The sequence below is a fragment of the Schistocerca serialis genome, chromosome 2 (assembly GCF_023864345.2).
Source record: "Schistocerca serialis cubense isolate TAMUIC-IGC-003099 chromosome 2, iqSchSeri2.2, whole genome shotgun sequence".
Taxonomy (NCBI): Eukaryota; Metazoa; Arthropoda; class Insecta; order Orthoptera; family Acrididae; genus Schistocerca; species Schistocerca serialis.
Window position 1 is genome coordinate 768,838,361 of NC_064639.1, and position 21,499 is coordinate 768,859,859.

A 21,499-nucleotide genomic window follows, 5' to 3' on the forward strand; every position below is an offset into this window, starting at 1 on the left:
TAAACTCTGGTTTCTATTGATTTGTTCTCTGATTTGACGCCTATCCCACAACTCTATCTTGTCCTAGTACACACTAACCAGAACATTTTTTAGCAAGCATTACTCATATTTAACGTCCTTGTCACCTACATATTGTGGCTTTTAAAGTGTAGTAGGAAGTACCTATCGGTTTGCTGCAGCATTGGCTGTAGCGCTTACTACAGCCACTGTTGCTATTGAACATTATTTGATGCTCGTTGATGCAGTGTTTATGTTTTTTGTGCAGGTATCGCAATGTGCTGTGCCACAGAGACCTGTGGCTAAACAACATGCTGTTTGCGGAGAACGCCAAGGGGGAGCTGTCGGTGCGGCTTCTGGACTTCCAGACACTTCACCTAGAACCTCCAGCACATGACGTTGTGACGTTCCTGCACTTGACCACGATGCGCGACATGCGGCAAGCTCATGGCCGGCAGCTGCTGGAATTGTACCACCAGACACTGGGTGATGTGCTGTGCCAGCACGACCTCAACATTGACTCCATTCTTCCGTTGCAAGTCTTCCTGCAGTCATGCGAGGAAACCAAGCCGGTGGCCGTCGTCATCGCCGTCTACATCTTGCAAGTCACCATGCTGAGTCTACAAAAGGTACCAATTCTTCATCCCTCAAAGACCTTAGTAACGACTCTGTCCTGCCCTTGGAAGTCTTCCAGCAATCTCGCGCAGACGCTAAGCTTGTGGCCACCGTCAGTGCCATGTACATCCTCCAAACCATGTTGAGGCCAGACCTGGCCACAGTAGCCAGAGATAGTAGTCATGTGTGTGTGAATTGCATTTGCGTATGTCTGTGAATGTTGTCTAATTCTAAAGAAGGCCTTTTAGCCGAAAACTTAGTTGTTAATACTCTGCGACCCAAAATCTCCGCTACATGGTGAGTAGCAATCTAACTTATTCATAATATTGACATTATTCCATTCTGGATTTTCCATCAGATGGAACACATTAGTTACTAGGATTACTTTACTGCTCGCAACATTCTTTTCTATGGAGATTTCACGAGTAGCCACTTCTACAAACCCCATAATATCACAAACATCTGCCACATCTACAATATCCGCGGCAATTAGTATGGGCAGTGCACCAATACAGCCGTTAATGATAAAGACCGTTCCAAAATGATCTTTGCGACTTTGATGACATATAAGACAGAAATCGAGACTGGTAGGAAGTTCCGGTCTGCGGCGTAATGTTCACACATATCCACAGTTTTAGTAGACGTTTAACAGAGTGTTTGTCCGCTCTCCAGTATGAAGAATACGTAAACGATGTTCCAGTTCATCTCATGTTTGGCCCTGCATGTCCTCATTAACGTGTACGATTGCTGATCTCATGCAAGCTCCCAGTTCTTACAGGGCCCCATAAAAAAATAAATCTGGTGCGGTTATATCTCGAGCCTTTGTAGCCCAGGGAATCGGTCCTCCTCTGCCAGTCCAGTGACCTGGAAATGTGTAATCCTTATTCTTCCTAGCCATTGATGCCCAGTGAAGAAAGGCTCCATCAAGCTGCAGCACGATGTCGAGATAAACAGTCGAGGTTATCGACGCGTTGGCAAAGAAAAATGGTCCCATCACACAATCGTGAAGCGGACAACACCGCACGTTTACCTCTAGGCCGTCACGCACAATTTCCATGCTAAAGTCGGATTTCTCAGAGCCTCACATTCGCTCATTCTGTCGGTTTACCTTGTTGGACGCTTGAAAGCGAGCTTCGTCTGTGACTTTTTATAAGTGCGACTCAGTATCTCAATCGAAAATGTTTTGCGCTTTGGCCTATCAGAAAATACAGCACCAGTTTGTGCAGGAGCAAAGCTTCTCTTTCATAGCACCCTGCGTACCATGGTTTGTGGTAGCTGGAATTGTCGCAACTCATGATGGACAGATGTGGATGGACCTCTGATAATGTTCCACATCTGCATCAGTCGTGCTCAGTCACCCGGAACTCATCCTCCTTATGACTCTTCACGATTCCTTGAACCTCGTATACCACTGTCTGATGGTCAGGCGTGATGGTGGTGTGCTTCTGTAGCGTTTCTGGAAGTACTGCTGGACCTGGTGTTAGATTTGGTTTCCGTCAAGCATTCCACACACTGTACCGCCTGCTGGGATGAGGTAGTTGCCAATTCAATAATTAACTCTGCAAAAAGTAGGCATAACAATACTTCAGGTATGTGTGAACATTATGCCACAAACCTCACCTTTCTTCTGATCCCTACTTTTGAAACATACGTCATCAGAGTTATAAAGCTGGTTTTAGAATACCTACATTATTAATCACTGGCAGCTGCAAAAGTCTTTCAGTCATATAAAACGATTCATATCACATAATGGATGGTCTTTGAATTAATTTGAGATCTGATCCTTTTCTTATCACTTGCTGCTACAAGGCTTTAAACATTACACTCCTTTTCACTGCAGTAATCTATCAAGTAGTTTGTCAGTCTTTTCAGTAGACTTATTTTCTGTGAAATTACACATAGGGGCAAAACGCGATTTATTACTTTCTTCTGAACGCTATTTATATTGCTTTAACCACTGCAGCATAGTCATTATAAGACATGTCCAAAAAAAATATTCGTTTGAATGACGAAAAAATGATTGCTGGTGCTAACAAATAGTCTACATTTTTGGCCAGCATCGAAGGTGTATATTTTGTTTTCAACCTTGATCTTTCAAAGAATTTAGTATCGATATTAAAAATCAATTTTTAAACTCCCAACATCTATAGTTTCAAACGTCTAAGATCATCGAACATCCCTAGTTTGAAGTGCGACAAATTTTGCTACAGCAATCACATGTCGAATGGGGGATCGTCCATGACTTCTTCACGTCCATGTACAAATCGACAGAAACCTGGATCAATGTGTTCTGCAATTTATAATATCATAGTGATGGTCATTTGGAATAAAAGATATAAAACAGTGCAACTCCAATTTTAACCTTCATTAATTCTCACTGGTAACGACGACATCACAAATTTTGAATTTACAGAGTTGTATGGATCATCTAAATCAAATGACTACGCTGCCGTTCACACTCATGTGAGTGGCAGAGGGTTCAACTAACCACTTTCACTCTATTTCTCTATCGTTCCACTCTCTAAACGCGCGCAGGAAAAACGAACACTTCAGTCTTTCCTCACGAGCTCTCACTTATTTTATTACAATAGGCATTTCCCCCCTATGTAGGGTGGTGACAAAAAAAATATTCTCGCATTCGAAGAAGAACGTTCTAGATTACAACTTCGTGAAAAGATTTCTCCCTACCAAAACCTCCTTCGTTTCAACGATTGCCAGCCAAACTCGTGTATCATATCCGTGACACCCTGTCTCCTATTACCCGATAACACAAAACGAGCTACTCTTCTTTGAACATTATCGATGTCCGTCAATCCTATGTGTTAAGGACACCATACTGCAGAGCAGTAACCCAGCAATACCGACAAGCGTAGACCATGCAATCTCTTTAGTAGATCTGTTGCATCTTCCTAGTGTTCTGTCAATAAAACGCAGTCATTGCTCTGCCTTCCCCACAACATTACCTGTGCGATCGATCCAATTTAACCCCACAAGTATACCCTTGAATCAGTTTGACCCTGGAGTTTTCTGTTTGTTACCGTGCATGCGCCACCACACTTACACAGCCCACTGCAACCAATGTAAATTCAGCCCTGAACGAGACCTAGCAGACTACGGATATTCGAAGTTGTGAAACATTGTTGTTTAATTAATATGACAGAGATGTGTTTTGAAGGGTCATTGTGACGCTGGAATACACACTGTGTAACTGTTCAGTCGCTGAATGTGAAGTACACCTACGTGAAAATGGCACGTATAAGTGACATTTTACTAGTGGAAGATGCTGTACGGGAAGCGTTGTTAAGGCACTCAATCTTGAACGTCACCTAAGTGACTTTTCTGATGAAAGTAATTCTCATGGCGAGGTTCCTGCAGCATTTATGGACAATGCCGGAACTGATCAGTCTGTCGAATCTTCAGACAGCGAGGAAGAAAATTCAGTCGTCCACGTGGAACACAGCTGTCCCTAACAGAAGAGGCCGGCCAGTTGACGGTAACTCTGTAGACCATATTTCAAGGAAATGAAAATAGCGAATAAATGGATTTGTGAATAACTGAGAACACCTCACAATTCGTAATACGTGCATTTCATTAAATAACTGCATTTAAAATTTTTGGGCCACATTAGTTTCAAGTTTCAATATCAAAAAGCTTCCATGACAGTTTTACCTTTGTCTCAAATTTTGGATGAATTAATATTATTATTGAATGAAAAAGTACATAACACAGATGAAAAAAAGTGCGTTTAATATATGAGGGTTAAATTTCATTATAAAATATTCTATATTCAGTCAGTTTTGTGAGCGTGGGATTCATCGGAGATGTCCCTTTACCCTGTGGCTCCTGCAAGATGCAATTTTCACCCCCACACTACTACAGAAGTCAGAAAGACGCTCCTAACGTTCTAAAGAGAAATGCCTGAAAAACTTTCAGCAATAAATATCTTCTGGAGTTGTCTGCTGTAAGGAAATGACACAAAAATTCACAACATTTCTTATGTACATAGTGGGATACTTGGGTACTGGAGTAGTGCTAGCTAGTGTAAGAAAAACATGAAACTAACGAAAATTATTATTCATTTTGCAAAAATTCTGAGAAAATCATAATGGCACTTTTAATTATGAACCGAACACGTTACTTCCGTGTTCTTTTGGGAATGTGAAGTTACCTCTTAAGGATAGGATTCGCTAATGAAATTTCTATATAAAGTTCAATTGTCATTGACTTGGCAGAATGGCTGAGAGCCGCGCCTACTCAACTTGAATAATCACCCGTTAGAATGTTGCTAGGTACGATCGAGGCTGTCGCGTGTGAAATGCAGTGAAGTGTACTGTTGTGGAGGAAATATGGGGCTCGCAATAGCTGTAGCACACAATACCGTAAGCTGCGATGCCTGCTGTCTGCGCCGCTCGCTGCTAACAAATATCTGGATTGACCTTCGCCAATCAAACTCTCCCTACGCCTTGATGAAGTCAAGGTCTCCTATTGGCGTGGTACACCGGTCAGATAACCAGTCCACCGCGATGCCACTCAAAAATTCGCTCGCAGGCGTTTAACTATAACTCTGTCTGTTCACACCGCACAAGAAGTGTGGTGGCCAACACAGTGAACAATGCTTAATCGTAAGGACTCAATATAGAGTCGCACTTCGATTTGCTCTCGACATAGGTGCTCTCCCAGTGAAGTACTGAGAAGACACTTGTTCCTCGCTCTTTGAGTACACGTACGAGCGCACACGCTCTCGTTGCGTGTTCTCGCTCCAAGAGCGACAATGGAATGGCCCGTCTCCACGCCAGACGTGAAGGGGTATATCTTCCCGTCTCTTCCATTACTCCTTCAGCTCAAGGCGTCAGGACTATCGTCTGCCAATCAGCATTGCTCTTCTAAAACGGGAGAATGACGTTTCGTTTAAGGCGACCAATCCGGAAATCTGTAGTATCGGCGTTTGGCGTTTGCTGTGTCCCTGTGAAAATCTCTGAAACTGCGTGCTATGTGTAATGAATGCGTAGGCTGGCCGCTCCCACACAATGTAGCAGAATTTGCTTTTAAGCCAAACACGGGGTCGTCCTTTCACTCGGGCAAAAGCTACCTGCTCTACGGGCGGTCACCGGCCGATGTAGATGGGTTGGGACCTGCCTCCCAGCGTGCGGTTGCCTCTCTCGAACTAACAGCTCCTGTGACTGTCGTGTCTGGAATGTATGTGTGTACGCCAGCCTCGAGTATTTCAACCAAGGTGCGCACTTGCGGTTTATTAGTTATTTGCATATCGTTTACATGAATTCATACAACATTGACTTTATCTTATCGTGTTTGGGTTCGAATGAAGCGTCTTGATGTGCGGAATATGATTGTGAGGGCGGAATATGTAAGCAATGAAGGTCAGGAGACCACAATGTTTTATCTATCTCCCTCCTGACAAAATTTATGTCTGGGATTTGTCAATGCCGAGGAAAACATTGACAAAGTCAGGTAGAAGTTGTTCTTATAGATTTTCTAACAAACTTTATTCAGCCATTCTTACTAATTTTTTCTAATGATTTCTTTTTAGCTACTGTTTCTATTTTTTAATTCTACAATTCATGTTTTGTTGTTAGGCACATATAGAGTTTACAAAGGTTGTTATTCTTTGTCGTTGCCAGTACATGTCTCTGTTTTTCTTTTTCATTTCCAAAAATTGTTTTTACAATATTAGTTTTTCTAAACTCGTTAGTGTACAGTGTATCATGTTTTAGTGTGGTTATATCTTTTCTTTAGTTAAGCTTCGCGTGAATGTTCGCAAAACCTCTGTTGTGTTACTTTGTTTTATTTATATAGGCATTATCTTTTTCTTTGTGTGTCACTTTTTTTTTTGTAAGAATGAAGAAGCGTTTCCTCTTAATTCTATCCTCGATATTAATATTATTACTCCAAAAAGGTGTTTTTGAATGTTACTTAAAGAAGAAAAATCCTGCACGAATCCTTTTCTAATTTTATATATCAAAGAAATAAATAGACTTTCCATGAGTTTGTGAGATTATATAACTATACTAACTAAGTTTCTTTACAAAAGGTTTTAAGGTGTCTATAAATTATGGACTTAACATACATAATAAAAATAATTACTTTTACAAAAAAAGGGAAAAAAATATTTTTACAAATTATCATATTCTTAACTCTACATTTGTTTTTATCAGTCTTTTCCTTTTTTGCTGCATCAGTTTCAGTGCTCGACGATCCCCACTGAAATACTGGAAGGCGTTGACTCATTTGTATGGGTGTCACAAATCATGAGAGAAGCACTCTAGCATGCGATGCCAGGTCTTACTTGTTGACATTGTAGTCATGGAGTGGTACTTTTAACCGATGATGATGACTGTGGTTTACTGCATTAACAGTGATGTCTTGGTACTCTTTTGTTGTCACACCTGGGACGGTATGGCAGTTCGATTATTGTAGTTGACTACCGACGATCGTCACCCAATATTGTGCTGTGACGACTTGGTACTTCACACCTGGTTCGGTATGGCGATTTGATGATGTGGTTGGGAGAGTACTGTTCATTTTGCTGCAACTATTTCTAAATAATGTTGGTTGGTACTACTTAATATTCCGTTTGCCATTCGCTTGTATTTGTTTGATGATTCAAGGTTTATTTTTGGAGAGTTGGTTGTAGTAGTTGCCATGCCTCAAAGTTCATGGAAAGACGTTTGTAGCAATTTGCTTTGTATGATAGGAGAGAAAGTTATCTTGCTGTTTTCTGCCCTTCTTCGTCTTGCATCTTCTGTTCTTCTCTTCTTTCTTGCATTCTTCTGTTCTTCTTGGGCTAGGAATATGTGAATTTTAGTATAAGAGTGATATAGGATTTGTAGGATCTGACTGCCTTTCCAAATGTTACTTGAAGAATTTGTAGATCTTAGTAATTTTTTGTACTTTCGTTGTCGTCTCATCGTGTTATGATTCTCCCCAAACTCTCCCATTGTGTAGCAGTGTCGTGACATATGAAATGTCTGTGCTGCACGTTGTCCTCCTGAAGTCCAACCTGGTTGCAACCTGCATTTCCAGTGTGGCGTTGGTCTTCATGTTGTTGTTATTGCCCTAAGTGCTTTCTCAACGTGTCTGTATCCTCTCCGTCGCTATCTCGAAGCATTTGTTGTTATGCGAGCTTGTGATTGGTGTTGGTGGCGATGTCCCTCTGACGCGTAGAAATATTTACAATTTTTGTTTTACATATATTTGTTATTTACAAAAAAAAACTCGATTTTATATAATGCAAAAATTTTCTGATAGTGGCAAAAATTATTGTACATATATTATTTCTTTTCTTTGTTCTAATTATGTCCTACCACTTCTTCATTCTTTTAATTGTTGTGTACCATTTATTGTTTGTGTGCATGTTGTAGTGTACTTGATACTACAAGAGATTGTTAGTGTGTATTGTGTCTCTTTTTCTTTTAATTAATGAGTTATTTTGTTGATTCTTAATTTATTTTTTGATTTAGTGGTTAGTAAACGATTTGCGATTGCCCCTCTGTTTCCTTTTCTTCTTTTTTTTAGCATTTCTTTCATTCACATTCTTTTAGGTGGCTCACGTGGTAGATGCCAATACTTTTACCTGTTTTTGGGTTCGTTAGCTCTACGGCATTTTCGTGAGCGATCCTGGAAATTATCATTGGCCCTTTATAGATTGCATAAAATTTTCTGCATTTATTTTGACTCTTATGTGAAAGGTAATGAGTTTTTACGAATAGCTTTTGGCCCAGTGTGAAGCGTTTCTTTGTGGCAGATTTGTCTTGAGTGATTTTACGTCTCACTGCTGCTGAGCGAATGTTTTGTAGGGCAGAAGCGACGATTTGTCTATGTTGCTTTCGGGGAATAATTGGAAATTTAATGATTTCTTTTATTTTTTCTGGTGGATCTATATTCTTTAATACTGTAATTGGAGGATACGTCGTGGTACTATGTGGTGTCTCATTAATTACTTCTTGGAAGTCTCGTAGATATAGGTCCCAAGTACAATGGTTCTTTCTGCAAAATAGTCTACAAAGTGTTCCTAATCTTTCATGGTACGTTCGTCCAGATTTCCACTTGGTTCATATTTGGAAATAAAGGTGGGTTTGATTTTTAATTTGTCTAATGTGTTTTTCCAATGCACTGATCTGTATTGGGGCCCATTATCTGAGATGATTCTTTTCACTCTCCCAACTTGTTGTATAAAGTCCTTTTGAAATGCTTTACTAATTGTGAATCCAGTGGCTTTCTTTAAGGGTGTAAGTATAGTGTATTTTGATGCTAGTTCAATTACAACAAATATGTAGGTGAAGCCTCTCCTTGTTCGTAGAATTGGACCATTAATATTGGTTGCAGCAATCTGTCTTAATTTATCAGGGACAATTGGATACATTGGGGGTCTGGTCTGATATGTCACATGTTTTGACTTTACGCATTTTTATAACTTTTAAGGACGCGTCCAATACGTCGCTCCATATTTGGGAAGTGTACTGTTTGTTTCATTTTTAGATAGCATTTCTTGGGTAAAGTGGGTATACCAAATGTATTTATTAATAAGTTCATCAGGGATGTATGCTAACCATTGTGCAGTATCATTATTACGTTTGAAAAATAGGATATTATCTTTTACTATGTAATTTTTTCTAATTTCTGTGTTGGTTTTTCGGTAAGTTGGTATTTAATCTTGAGGAGGATCTGATCTTTGTTTTGTTCGTCAGATAAATTTTTTAAAGCATTTGTGATAAAATTTTCTAATGGGACGTTTTTTAGATAGTGGATAGTCCGTTCTTCATCTTCAATGTTGATTTTCTGGTCCTCTGCCATTCTCTGTGGTGAACGAGACAGTGCATCAGCCAGAATATTTTCAGGTCCTGGTATGCATGTGATTGAAAAGTCTTACTCCTGCAGTACTTGTTCCATCTTGCCGAACATCCGTGGGTTAATTTGGAGGAGATTAAAGACTCTAATGCTTTATGGTCTGCGTAAACTTGTGTTTTTCTGCCAAACAGAAAATGTCGAAATTTTTGAAATGCCCATACCATGGCTAGAGCTTCTAATTCTGTTATAGAATAATTCTTTTCTGCTTTCGATGGTACTCTACTTGCAAAGGCTATTGTTTTATGTATTTTATTACCGTTTTCCTCAATTTGTTGAAATAGTACCGCCCCTAGCCCGGTCTTTGCACTATCAGTTACTAGACAGAACTCCTGACTTAAATCTGGGTGTGATAAAATCGGAGCATTATTCAATGCCTCCTTCAACTTATGAAATTCTTCATCTGCTTGTTTATCCCATATCCAGGGTACATTTTTTCCAGTTAGTGCACACAGTCTAGGTGCTGCAAGTGTGTCTATCCATATACATTTTTGTAAAAACTTATCAACCCCAAGAATCTCCTTAGACTTTTCTTGTTGTAGGGAGTAGGAATATTACGAATAGCGTCTATCTTCTTCTCGTCTGGCGTTATACCTTTTGCAGATATGTTATGACCTAAAGATTTAATTTCTGATTTTCCAAAATGCGATTTAGTAATGTTGACGGTGACCCCATGTTTTTTCATAATTTGTAGGAAATTATCCAGTATATAATTATGTTGTGCCCAAGTTGCCTCCGCAACAAGAACGTCCTCCACATAGCAAGTAATTTTCTGAAGTATGTCGAGATTCAGTATAGAATTCAGACCACGAATAAAGGCAGCTGACGAAATTTTGAGGCCAAACGGTAAATGTTTGAATTGGTAGCAACGACCAAAGACAATAAAGGCTGTGTATTTTCGACATGAAGGCCCCAATTCTATTTGCGAAAAACTTGGACGCAAATCGATGGATGAAAAAATCTCTACTCCATGAAACTTCTGAATCAACTCTTCCAATTTCTCTGGTCTATCTGTTTCCAAAATTATAATTGTATTTATTTGTCTTAAATCGAGTACCAAACGTATGCACCCATCCTTCTTACTTACAACGTGTAAGGGTGAATTATATGGTGACTTGGAGGGTTCAATTATGTCATCATCCAACATTGTTCTGATTTCAAGATAGAGTTGCTCTCGATAACTATACGGTATGGAATAAGGTGGAACACAAAAGGGTTTATAATCTTTGACCTCAAATTCGAATTGAAAATCTGTAATGCTACCTGTCTTTCGTGCAAATACCTCCGCATGTGACTCAATATGCCTTCTAAATTTTTTTTATCGTGGAGCGAAATATCATCTATTTCCTCTATCTTCTTACTAATCTCTTGATGAATTTCTTCTATTATTTCTGGTGGGAGTGGGTTAAGGTTTTCCTCAAACTTATATCTAGGGTGTCTCTCCTCCTCTATTTCATTCCCTTCTTGACTTAAATGCAATTGCTTTACTTTTCCCTGTTCTTTTTCACCGTTCAGAGTTTGAATAAAATATAGTATTACATCATCTATTGTTACGAAGCCTTGTGGTATGCAAATGTGAACCTTACGCTCATTAATGAAATCTACACCGATTACCATATTAGCTGTAAGTTTTGGTATGATTATAAAATTGTTCTTAAATTCGTAACCTTGGCAATTGAATGAAAGACGTGTTTTGTATTTCACCTCTGTTGCATTTTTTCCTAAGGCTCCAAAAACTCTTATCCTTTTTGTCCTTAAAATCGGTATTTCTTTCTCTCTATTGCATCTTTCAAATAGGCTTTGTGATATAGCCGTCACTTGACTCCCACTATCTACGATTGCTTGTGTTGTGATTTCACCAATGTTTATCTTTAATATGGGTTGTATAATTGTGGATGTTACGATTTCCTTTTCTTGCATCAAATCCTCTGCTATAGCTTCATAGCTTAGCCTGTGGATAATTGTACTTTCCCTTTGTGTTTGTGTTTGCTTTGGTGTTAACTCCGTGATCAAAACCGTTTGCGACCTATCTACCTCTTTTCGTCTGTTTTCGAGCTCCTGTCTCTCCTTTTCCTTCATTTCCAAACATTCCCGAAAGTACTCTATCTCCTCATAGTCCGGCCATCCTGATTTAGGTTTTACGCGATTTCCCCAAATCGCTCCAGGCAAATGCCGGGATGGTTCCTTTGAAAGGGCACGGCCGACTTCCTTCCCCGTCCTTCCATAATCCGATGAGACCGATGACCTCGCTGTCTGGTCTCCTTTCCCAAACAACCCCCCAAATCCTCATAGTCACCCATGCTGTATACATTATACGTCTTTTGTGTTCGTGGCGTCTGTGTTGTGTTTTTATCTAGGATACTCTGCTCTGTTTTATCGCGTTCATTTACTTGCTTCTCGTCAAATATATTGCTAAGTCCGGTTAACAATTCTTCATCGCTTAATTCTTTAATACACGGAAGTGGTGGCAGTTCATCCTCACTTTCAGAATTTTCCCATTCTATGCTGATTTCCCAGGCTATGTAGCGTAATTCAAGTGTATCTCGTGCTCACTCTTTATCGAAAATTTTCGTAAGTCCCTGTTTGTCTGAATTTTGGCTATTTTCAGTTTTTTCTGATTTTAATCTAGCTACTTCCAAAACATGAATGTCCTTTTTTGATTGTTTTAGTGAATGGACGTCAGTTTGCATAACCTCTCCCGGATTTTCCCGTCAACCTTTACGTTTTTCAGGATTTGGTGGCCTAATTTCTACTTCTGGTTTTCCTTTGCTGTGTTGTTCTTGTCTTTGTGGACCATAATTTCCTCGGTAATTATTCGCACCTTGGTCTCGCCAGTTGCTGTTTCTAACATCGTGACCTCTTTCAAAGTATCCTTGACCGTTGGCATTTTGATTCCTAAACCCATATCCGCCACTGTATGAGTGTCCATTACCGTTCCTATTTCGGCACCAATTATTCTGGTTATCGTTTCTATGCCAGTTGTCTCCATTGTGCCACTGTCCTTGTTTGTTAAATTGCCTCAAATTATTGGTGTTAGGATTACGATTATTATTATTATTATTGGAATATTCGTTCCTTGTCCTCTCCTTTTGCTGTTCCCTTTCCTTTCTTTTTTCTTTCACCTCGTCTACTTTAAATATAAATTCAAGTTCCCTTCGAACCTCTTTGAATTCTTCAGTATTTTCATTTTTTCCTACTGTCGGTTTCTGATACTTTACCGGTAATTTCATTCTACATAGACGTATCAGCTCTCCGTTACTGTATGGTTTGTCTAGGCATTGATTCTATTTGTCCATTGTATCAAAGAATTTTACCATGGTTTTCTCTCCTGAGTTTTCATATGGTGTCATCTGAAATAACTCTTATTTAATTTTCCTTTACACCTCCTTAAACCAATATCTTTCGATAAATGCTGTTCTGAACTGTAGGTAAGACGTACAGGTAGCCGCAATCCTTTGCATCACCTCTGCTACTGTCGCTGACATGTATGCACAAATGAAGTCAAGTTTGTGAGCTACGCTCCAATGGTTTGGTAAGTCTAGTTGAAACTGGTCGATGAATGTGTGTGCATGCAAGCTACCGCCTTCTTCCTTGAAATGTTGAAATTTTCTAACTGTAAGGAAGTGGTCTGTATCATATATACTCATAAATCCGGTTTGTGGCTGATTCATGGACTCAAATAATCTGCCACTGTTTGTGTCGTCGTGTTTATTCTCTGGTAAATTACTGCCTGTCTGCCTATTCTCAATTTCCTGATTCATATCCGCGTCATATCGTATCATTGGTGAACAAAAGTGTTGTTCGTGTGTTTCTACTCTCGTCGTTCGTGGTATAGTACCTATGCTGCTATTATGTTGTGTCATTGGATTTACTGGTTCAGTTGCCTGTCTATCGATTGGTATCGGCTGAATGTATGTGTTCCGTTTTTCTAGATACTGTGCCTGGTCCTGCGGCATGTCATGCATTACTTTAATCGGGGTTTTCTGTTTCGATTTCTGCGCAAGTGTTACGTCTAGCCTTGGTTCTACTTGAACTTTCTTAGACGGCGCGTGTTCGTGTACTGAATTAATGCTCGACGTGTCAGTAGTTTCGCTACAGGTGTAATCGGTCTCTATCTTTTCTTCGATAGTTTGTATCAACTCTGTTCGAAGTTTTCAAACTGATCTTTGTCTTTAAGTTCTATTTTATTGATCCGCTGATCATATTTTTGCAGTGCAACCTTTGCGACCTTGCTTTGAATTGCTTGTTCTTCCGAAATTTGTATTGCTGTTCGAGTGGCTTTTTTCGTAAAACGTTTCACCTTTTTGTCAACGTTTACGATGTCCAATTGGACCTTGTCCACGTCAGTGCGTAATTGCTGCTGATCTTGTGGTAGTACCTGAATTCTTTCTCTAGATTCTCTAGCGTCTTTGTTTATCTGAGTGATCTATCAATTCTGGCGATCCCTTCTTCCATCTGAATTTTAACCTGTTTGATCTGTGTCTTAATCGCCTGATTATCTTGTTGGATCTGTGTCTTAATAGCCTGATTATCCTGTTTCAATTCCTGATGCTGTTTTGTCATCTGTGTATTCTGTTTCGTTATCTGTGTATTAATAAAATTAATATCCTGATTTTGTTTCGTCCTACTAGCGTTCATTTTTTGTAACATCTCCATGATCGCGTCCTGTCCTGTAACACTACCTTCTGCTGAACTATGTTTTCTACTCGATCAGTTACGTCGTTTACTGGGCTATGCTGTGGCGTTTCTTAGTTTTATAACTGCAATAACCCGTGCTGTGTGTGTTGAGGACTAGTTGCGTTTGTCATTGAACCAGTACGTGGCGCAAACAACTGCGCATTCTGCCCTCTCTTTTGTGTATGTCTTGTGTTTGCAGGTACAGTTGCGTCTCTTACGGAACCTTTTCGTGGCGCTCGTAACTCCGCAAAATTCTGTGTCTACTGTTGGGGCATATTTAGAATGTGTACGATAGGTTCGACGTATTCTAAATGTTCCCCTTCTTCCTCACTGTCTACTCCTCTTTGAGCGTTAGCTAACTGCCGGTTCGTTGATTGTATTGACGCGTATTCTGTCCCTGAATATGCAGCAAACGAACGCATTTCCTGTGTTCGTTTTGCTTCTAATCTTTGCCGTTTCCTACGTGGGCTGTCGAAGGCTCAGAATGTGCCCTACCTGGAATTTCATATTGTGGAAATTCGATGTTCTCGTCCCTTCGATTCCCATCTGTCTGATCTGTCTCAATTTCACCCCAGTCTAACTGAACCCGCTCATTCTGCATCTCCCCGACTGTCCTATTCTCTGATTCACCGTCTGTCCTATTCTCAGGTTCACCTTCTGTCCTTTTCTCAATAAGCTCGTTTACTTGCTGTCTATCTGGTTGATTCTCCCCCATCTTGTCTACTTGCTGTCTCCCACGTAACCTTTTGGGTTGTGCTTTCGTTAACATGGAAATTCTTTCAACACACCACAACCCTATCTACAAAACTGTACGACCACTGACCAGTTGGTTGAACCAACAATAATAACAACAACGTCGTGACTTCTCGGCTAATGTTCTGTCTGCTCTGCTACAGTCTCCAACCTCCACCTGTGCGCTTGGAAAGGGAGAAAAATGTTATTTCTTAATTCTAACTTATATGCTGCTGCGTCATACTGCGTCTCCGCGTCACTCTGCGTCTGTACTTATCACCTGAAAATCCTATGCCCTAACAGCTACACAAAAATCGTAAAAAAATGCAAAATTTTCCAACACAATAACACACGCCCTTTTCCCTACAATTCTGCTTTCTTCACTGCCTGTATCTATTCTGATCCTAATCTTTGCAAATAGTTATTTAATACATGGAAGAAAGTTCTTCAAACTGCTTCTGCTGCGACCTGCTGTACCTAACTATCGTGACACTTTCCTATCCTGGTAGCTTACCTATTTTACCTATCCTGGAGGGGTCGCCATTTTCTGTGAGCAGCGGGGTGCTATTCTGTCTTTCTGTGCAACGGATTAATCTGAGATGTACCCTTTACCCTGTGGCTCTTGCAAGATGTGATTTCCACCCCCACACTACTACAGAAGTCAGACAGACACTCCTAACGTTCTAAAGAGAAATGCCTGAAAAACTTTCATCAATAAAAATCTTCTGGAGTCATCCGCTGTAAGGGAATGACACAACAATTCACAACATTTCTAACGTAACTAGTTGGATACTTGGGTACTGGAGTAGTGCTAGTTAGTGTAAGAAAAACATGAAACTAACGAAAATTATTATTCATTTTGCAAAAATTCTGAGAAAATCATAATGGCACTTTAATTATGAACCGAATACGTTACTTCTGTGTTCTTTTGGGAATGTGAAGTTAGCTCTTAAGGATAGGATTCGCTAATGAAATTTCTATACAAAGTTTAATTGTTATTGACTTGGCAGAATGGCTGAGAGCCGCTCCTACTCAACTGGAATAATTATGCATTAGAACGTTGCTAGGTACGATCGAGGCTGTTGCGTATGAAATGCAGTGAAGTGTACTGTTGTGGAGGAAATATGGGGCTCGCAATAGCTGTAGCGCACAATACCGTAAGCTGCGATGACTGCTGTCTGCGCCGCTCGCTGCTAACAAATATCTGGATTGACCTTCGCCAATCAAACTCTCCCTACGCCTTGATGAAGCCAAGGACTCCTATTCGCCCCTATTCTAACTACTGGCTTGGTACACCGGTCAGATAACCAGTCCACCGCGATGCCACTCAAAAATTCGCTCGCACAAGAAGTGTGGCGGCCAACACAGTGAACAACGCTTAATCGCAAGGACTCAATATAGAGTCGCACTTCGATTTGCTCTCGACATAGGTGCTCTCCCAGTGAAGTACTGAGGAGACACTTGTTCCTCGCGCTTTGAGTACACGTACGACCGTGCACGCTGTTGTTATGTCTTCTCGCTCCAAGAGCAACAACGCAATGGCCCCTCTCCACGCCATACGTGAAGTTGTATATCTTTCCGTCTCTTCCATTACTCCTTCAGCTCAAGGCGTCAGGACTATCGTCTACCAATCATCATTGCTCTTCTAAAACGGGAGAATGACGTTTCATTTAAGGCGACCAATCCAGAAATCTGTAGTATCGGCGTTTGGCGTTTGCTGTCTCCCTGTGAAAATCTCTGAAACTGCGTGCTATGTGTAAAAAATGTCGTAGTCTGGACGCTCCCACACAATGTAGCGGAATTTGCTTTTAAGCCGAACACAGGGTCCTCCTTTCACTCGGGCAAACGCTGTCTGCTCTACGGGCGGATACCGGCCAATGTAGATGGGTTGGGACCGGCCTTCTGGCGTGCAGTTGCCTCTCTCGAACTGAAAGCTCCTGTGACCGTCGTGTCTGGAATGTATGTGTGTACGCCAGCCTCGAGTACTTCAACCAAGGTGCGCACTTGCGATTTATTAGTTATTTGCATATCGTTTACATGAATTCATTCAACATTGACTTTATCTTATCGAGTTTGGGTTGGAATGAAGCGTCTTTATGTGCGGAATATGATCGTGAGGGCGGAATATGTAAGCAATGGAGGTCAGGAGACCACTACGTCTTACAGTTTCTCCAGCAAATAATTGAGAATCACTGTGATCCTGGTGTACAGAGCGTGTGACAATGTCAGAGGTCTCCACTACTATGGATAAGTAAGTTGTTTTAGATGGATTGACAGCTTTTAGATTTGTCTGTATCATGTAACCGAAATTTAATAGATTCCTCTAAGAATCCATGTGAATGAGCTCATAATTTCAATCATTTAGGGTCAATTGCCACTTTTCGCACCATGTAGACATCTCGTCTAAATCATTTTTCAAGAGAATTAAATTTTCACTCTGCACCGAAGTGTGCGCTGATATGAAACTTCCTAGCAGGCTAAAACTGTGTGCAAGGGTTTCGAGTTCAAGTATCGGTCCGACACATTGTTCTAATCTGCCATGAAGTTTCATTTTGCAATAGCTTTTGATTTTCTGATGATTTCATTTCAGAGAGAGTTTCTCAGATTATCTCCTAAATTGTTTACATAGATTAGGAACGGCAGAAGGTCTATACAACTTCTATGGGAAAAGCCAGGTTCCGTTCGGTTTCTACTCGATGACTTCCCATCAGTTCCCACGAACTGTGACCTTTCTGAGAGCAAACCACAACTCCATTTGCACAGATGAGATGATACTGCATAGGCATGCAATTTTGTTAGGAGCCACGTATGAGAAACTGTATCAAAAGCCTTTTGGGAATCTAGAAATATGGAATCGATCTGAGGTCCCCTGTCCATAGCACTCATTACTCCATGAGAATAAACAGCTAGCTGTGTGTCACAATGGCGATATTTTCTGGATCCGTGCTGACTGTGTGTCAAAAGATCGTTTTCCTCGAAGTAATTCATAATATTCGAACGCAATATATGTTCCATAATCATACTGCAAATCGACGTCAGTGATAAGGGTCTGTAATTCATCAGATTACTCTTACTTCCTCCCTGGAGTCACCACTGTAACTTTCCAGACTTTAGGCACGGTATTCCGTCGAGCGAGCTTTTGAAGTACAGAGCTATTATGTCAGCGTCCTCTGAAAGGAATCTAATTAGTATACAATGTGGACCGGAGGTCAAATTATTAAGTGATTTAAGCTGCTTTGCTACACTGAGGATATGTACTTCTAAGGGACTCATATTGGTAACAGTTCTTGATGCGAATTGTGGAATATTTACTTCATCTTCTTTGGTGAAGGAATTTCGGAAAATCGTATCTAGTAACCTCCCTTTAGTGGCACTGTCATCCGTAACATCACCGTTGTTATTGCACAGTGAAGTACTGTCTGTGTCTAGCCCTTGGTATACCTCACATACGACATGAATCTCTTTGAATTTTCCGTCCGATTTCGAGACAGTGCTTTGTTGTAGAAACTACTGAATGCATTTCGCGTTAATGTTCGCACTAATTGTCGAGCTTGTGTTAAAACTTCGCAAATCTTGGGGATTTAGCAGTCTGTTAAATTTTCATGATCTTTGCGTTGCTTCTAGAAAAACCTTCTGACCTGTTTTGTTTACCATAGTTTGTCAATTTCATCTCTTACTAATTTAATTGTTATAAATCTCTCAACTGTTGTAAATAATGTTTCTTTGAATCCAAGCCTCGTCTGATATACAGTTTCACAGTTAGTTCGGAGAGAATGGAGGCTGTCTCTTAGGAAGTCATCATGAGAATATTTTTCTGCTCTTTTAAACAGCTATATTTTGCGTTTATTTTTGGTGGGTTTGGACTTTACAGTATTCATTCTCGCTACAAACGACCTCATGGACGCACAACGCTCCGCACTTTCTCGGGATTATTTGTTGCTACCATTTATACTTCGAGCGAGTACTTGAACTACTGTAATTGTTCAAATAATTGTCGTAGAAAGCATTTAGTATGATTTCGCACGATGTTTTGTGTCTACCACCACGTGTAATTGTATGGGCGGAGTATATATCTGAAATTAGACTCAAGTCTTCTTTGAACCGTTTAGCGTCTGTATTTTCCGAGTCGGGAGGTTGCTAAAAGAAACTAATTATTAATTTATTCCGGTTGTCAAGTATAGCTTCTTGCCGTATTAACAGGAAATATCTGCTTCAGTTTCGTTACAAGAAATACTACTTCTAACAGAAGGTCCTTCGTAAAAATTTAGTTTGATCTAATCTCCGACTTCAGCCAGCTTTAAGTTCGTATAACGAATTTTTGTTCTTCAGTTCTTTCTATTAGCACATGGAGCTCTGGTTCTTTCCCAAAATAGCTACGACAGTCTTCGACTATAGTACCTATGGTTCCTAGGTCAACCCTTGTTCTAAGCATGACTTGCACCCTTTGAGACAAACACCTTTTCTTTCTTTCCCGAGACCCTCTAACATAAAAAACCGCCCAGTCAATACAACACAGCCCCCAGAACCCTAGTACCTTGATCTTGTGTGATGGATCCCTGACCCATTAAGCGGAACCCGTCAACCCACCACCCTATGGCGCAAGTCGAAGAATCTGCAGCCCATACGATTGCAGAACCGTCTGAGCCTCTGATTCCGGCCCTCCTTTCGGCTCTGAACCAAAAGTCTGCAATTGGTCCTATCATCGATACTGTAGATGGTGAGCTCTGCCTTCATCTCGCAAGCAGTATTGGCAATCTTTACCAGTTCAGATGGTCGTCCGAAACAAGAGAGAATCTCTTCCAATCTAAAGTGGTACGCGTCATTAGTAACTACATGAGCCATTTGGCGTGATCAGTTTCACAAATCTGCTTAAACTGGGCCATATATTATTAGTGTCAAATTAATCCTCCAAATAACTTAAAGTACAGGATAAGATAGCCTGTTCACTCGCACAGAAAGTTAGGTTCCATGAGCCATGAGACTTAGAGTCATTCGAGAAACCTGACAACTTAATCATAAGTCCCATATTATCACCATACTGTCGAACAATACAAATCTGAGCTGCTTCAAAGACGAAGTCTTCCGTTATTGCAGAATGTTACTGGCGACATCGCCTTAAAGTCACGTGCCGTCTCAAAAACCGAGCAGATATTGAGTAGATCACTGAACAATGGCCGATTTTTCTAAATTCAGCTATGACCATACACATGAGAAGTAGAGTGCCAAGTCCTTTAAGCCTTAACGTGAGAAACCAATTGCATTTTGTGAGACTCCCAAAAAGTAACACACAAAGTATATGGGGCGATCAAAAAGTTTAGGTTCGAAAGCAACACTAACCCTTTGCTTACATGTCGTTGCTTATATATCCGCATCAGAGTCGCACTGGATTGCAACACACTGCAGGAACGCCAGCAAACGGAAACTTTTTGATCTCCCTTTACGTTTCTGTGTGGATCGTTAAATTTCAGATTACTCTCTTAGCCGCCAATTATTATGAAACCATCTTAGGAAAATTATCAAAATAGGACATCACTGAAAATTAGCATGTAGTTCATATACGTTTTACGTGCCGAAAGATGTGTGTTTAACCTGCAGTTCTCTTTGGGTCTATATGATCCGAAAGCAATATTGTTTTATTATTCTCTTTCTTGATGAAATGGAACATGTTTGTTAAATTCACTGACTACGTTCATAATTTTTACAGCTGCTTGCAGCTCATAAAAGTTTGTTTTATTTTAAACTAGCTTGATTCTAATTGGTAATTGCTGTATATATAGATGTTTGGGACAATATGATCCAAAAGTGTGTATCTCTACCATCTACAGTTTAATAATTAAGGGATTTACTGTCATGTTACATCTGTATCTAATCTACGACTTACAAGGAGACGGCACGAGCGTGGGGTCGCGGATTTCTCCGAAATTTTGTGTGGTGAAAGAGGACCCCTAACACCTCACGTGGTTAAAATATTAGGACGCACTACCCGGAACATCCCGGGAAAAATCGATCCAAAGTTTCTTAGGTGCCTTATGAGTATAAAATGTTACTCCAATATCGAGCCGCTGTCTGGCCTGAATGTTTAGGGCTCGGACTCTTACGCCAGAGGTCTCGGGTTCTGTTCCTCCTCTGTTACTTTTTTTTCTTCTGTTTCATTTTCTTTTGTTATTTCACCAATTATTCAGAAAGTTTCCCAAACCTACATTATCTTTAAAAATTACTTACATTATTGAATAAAAATTATTTTCTGTTTGTCCAACAACACAATTCATGGGGGTGGGTTTTCCATTTTTAATTGTAAAATATATAAGGAGACTCGTTGGGTTTTTAATCAGAATAACAAATTCGATTGGGAAACATTCAATTTTATACATATAATAATTATAATAAAGAACTGCAGTGGTAATTATCGTAAAAACAAACAATGCAATAATTATTGCGACATCTTGCACAACATACAAAAGCAGATTTTTTTACAATCACAGGGCGTTTGCAATAAATCTGTACAAAACTATGCCCTATTAACATTTACGAAAATGTTTTGAGTTTCTGATAATTTTGAGGCAAACCAGGAATATTGACTCATGTCTCGGAATATTGGTGACGATAACTGATGATG

At 40.1% G+C, this 21,499-nt stretch overlaps 1 protein-coding gene across 1 annotated transcript in view; it reads left to right on the plus strand.

Annotated features, from left to right (window-relative positions):
* Window positions 1-268: 268 nt before the first annotated feature.
* Window positions 269-21,499, plus strand: part of LOC126455697 (uncharacterized) — a 256,802-nt gene continuing 235,571 nt past the window's right edge. The window contains exon 1 of the mRNA XM_050091464.1: window positions 269-626. Coding sequence (XP_049947421.1) covers window positions 309-626 — 318 coding nt within the window. The 5' untranslated portion in view covers window positions 269-308. The remainder of the gene's footprint in view (window positions 627-21,499) is intronic.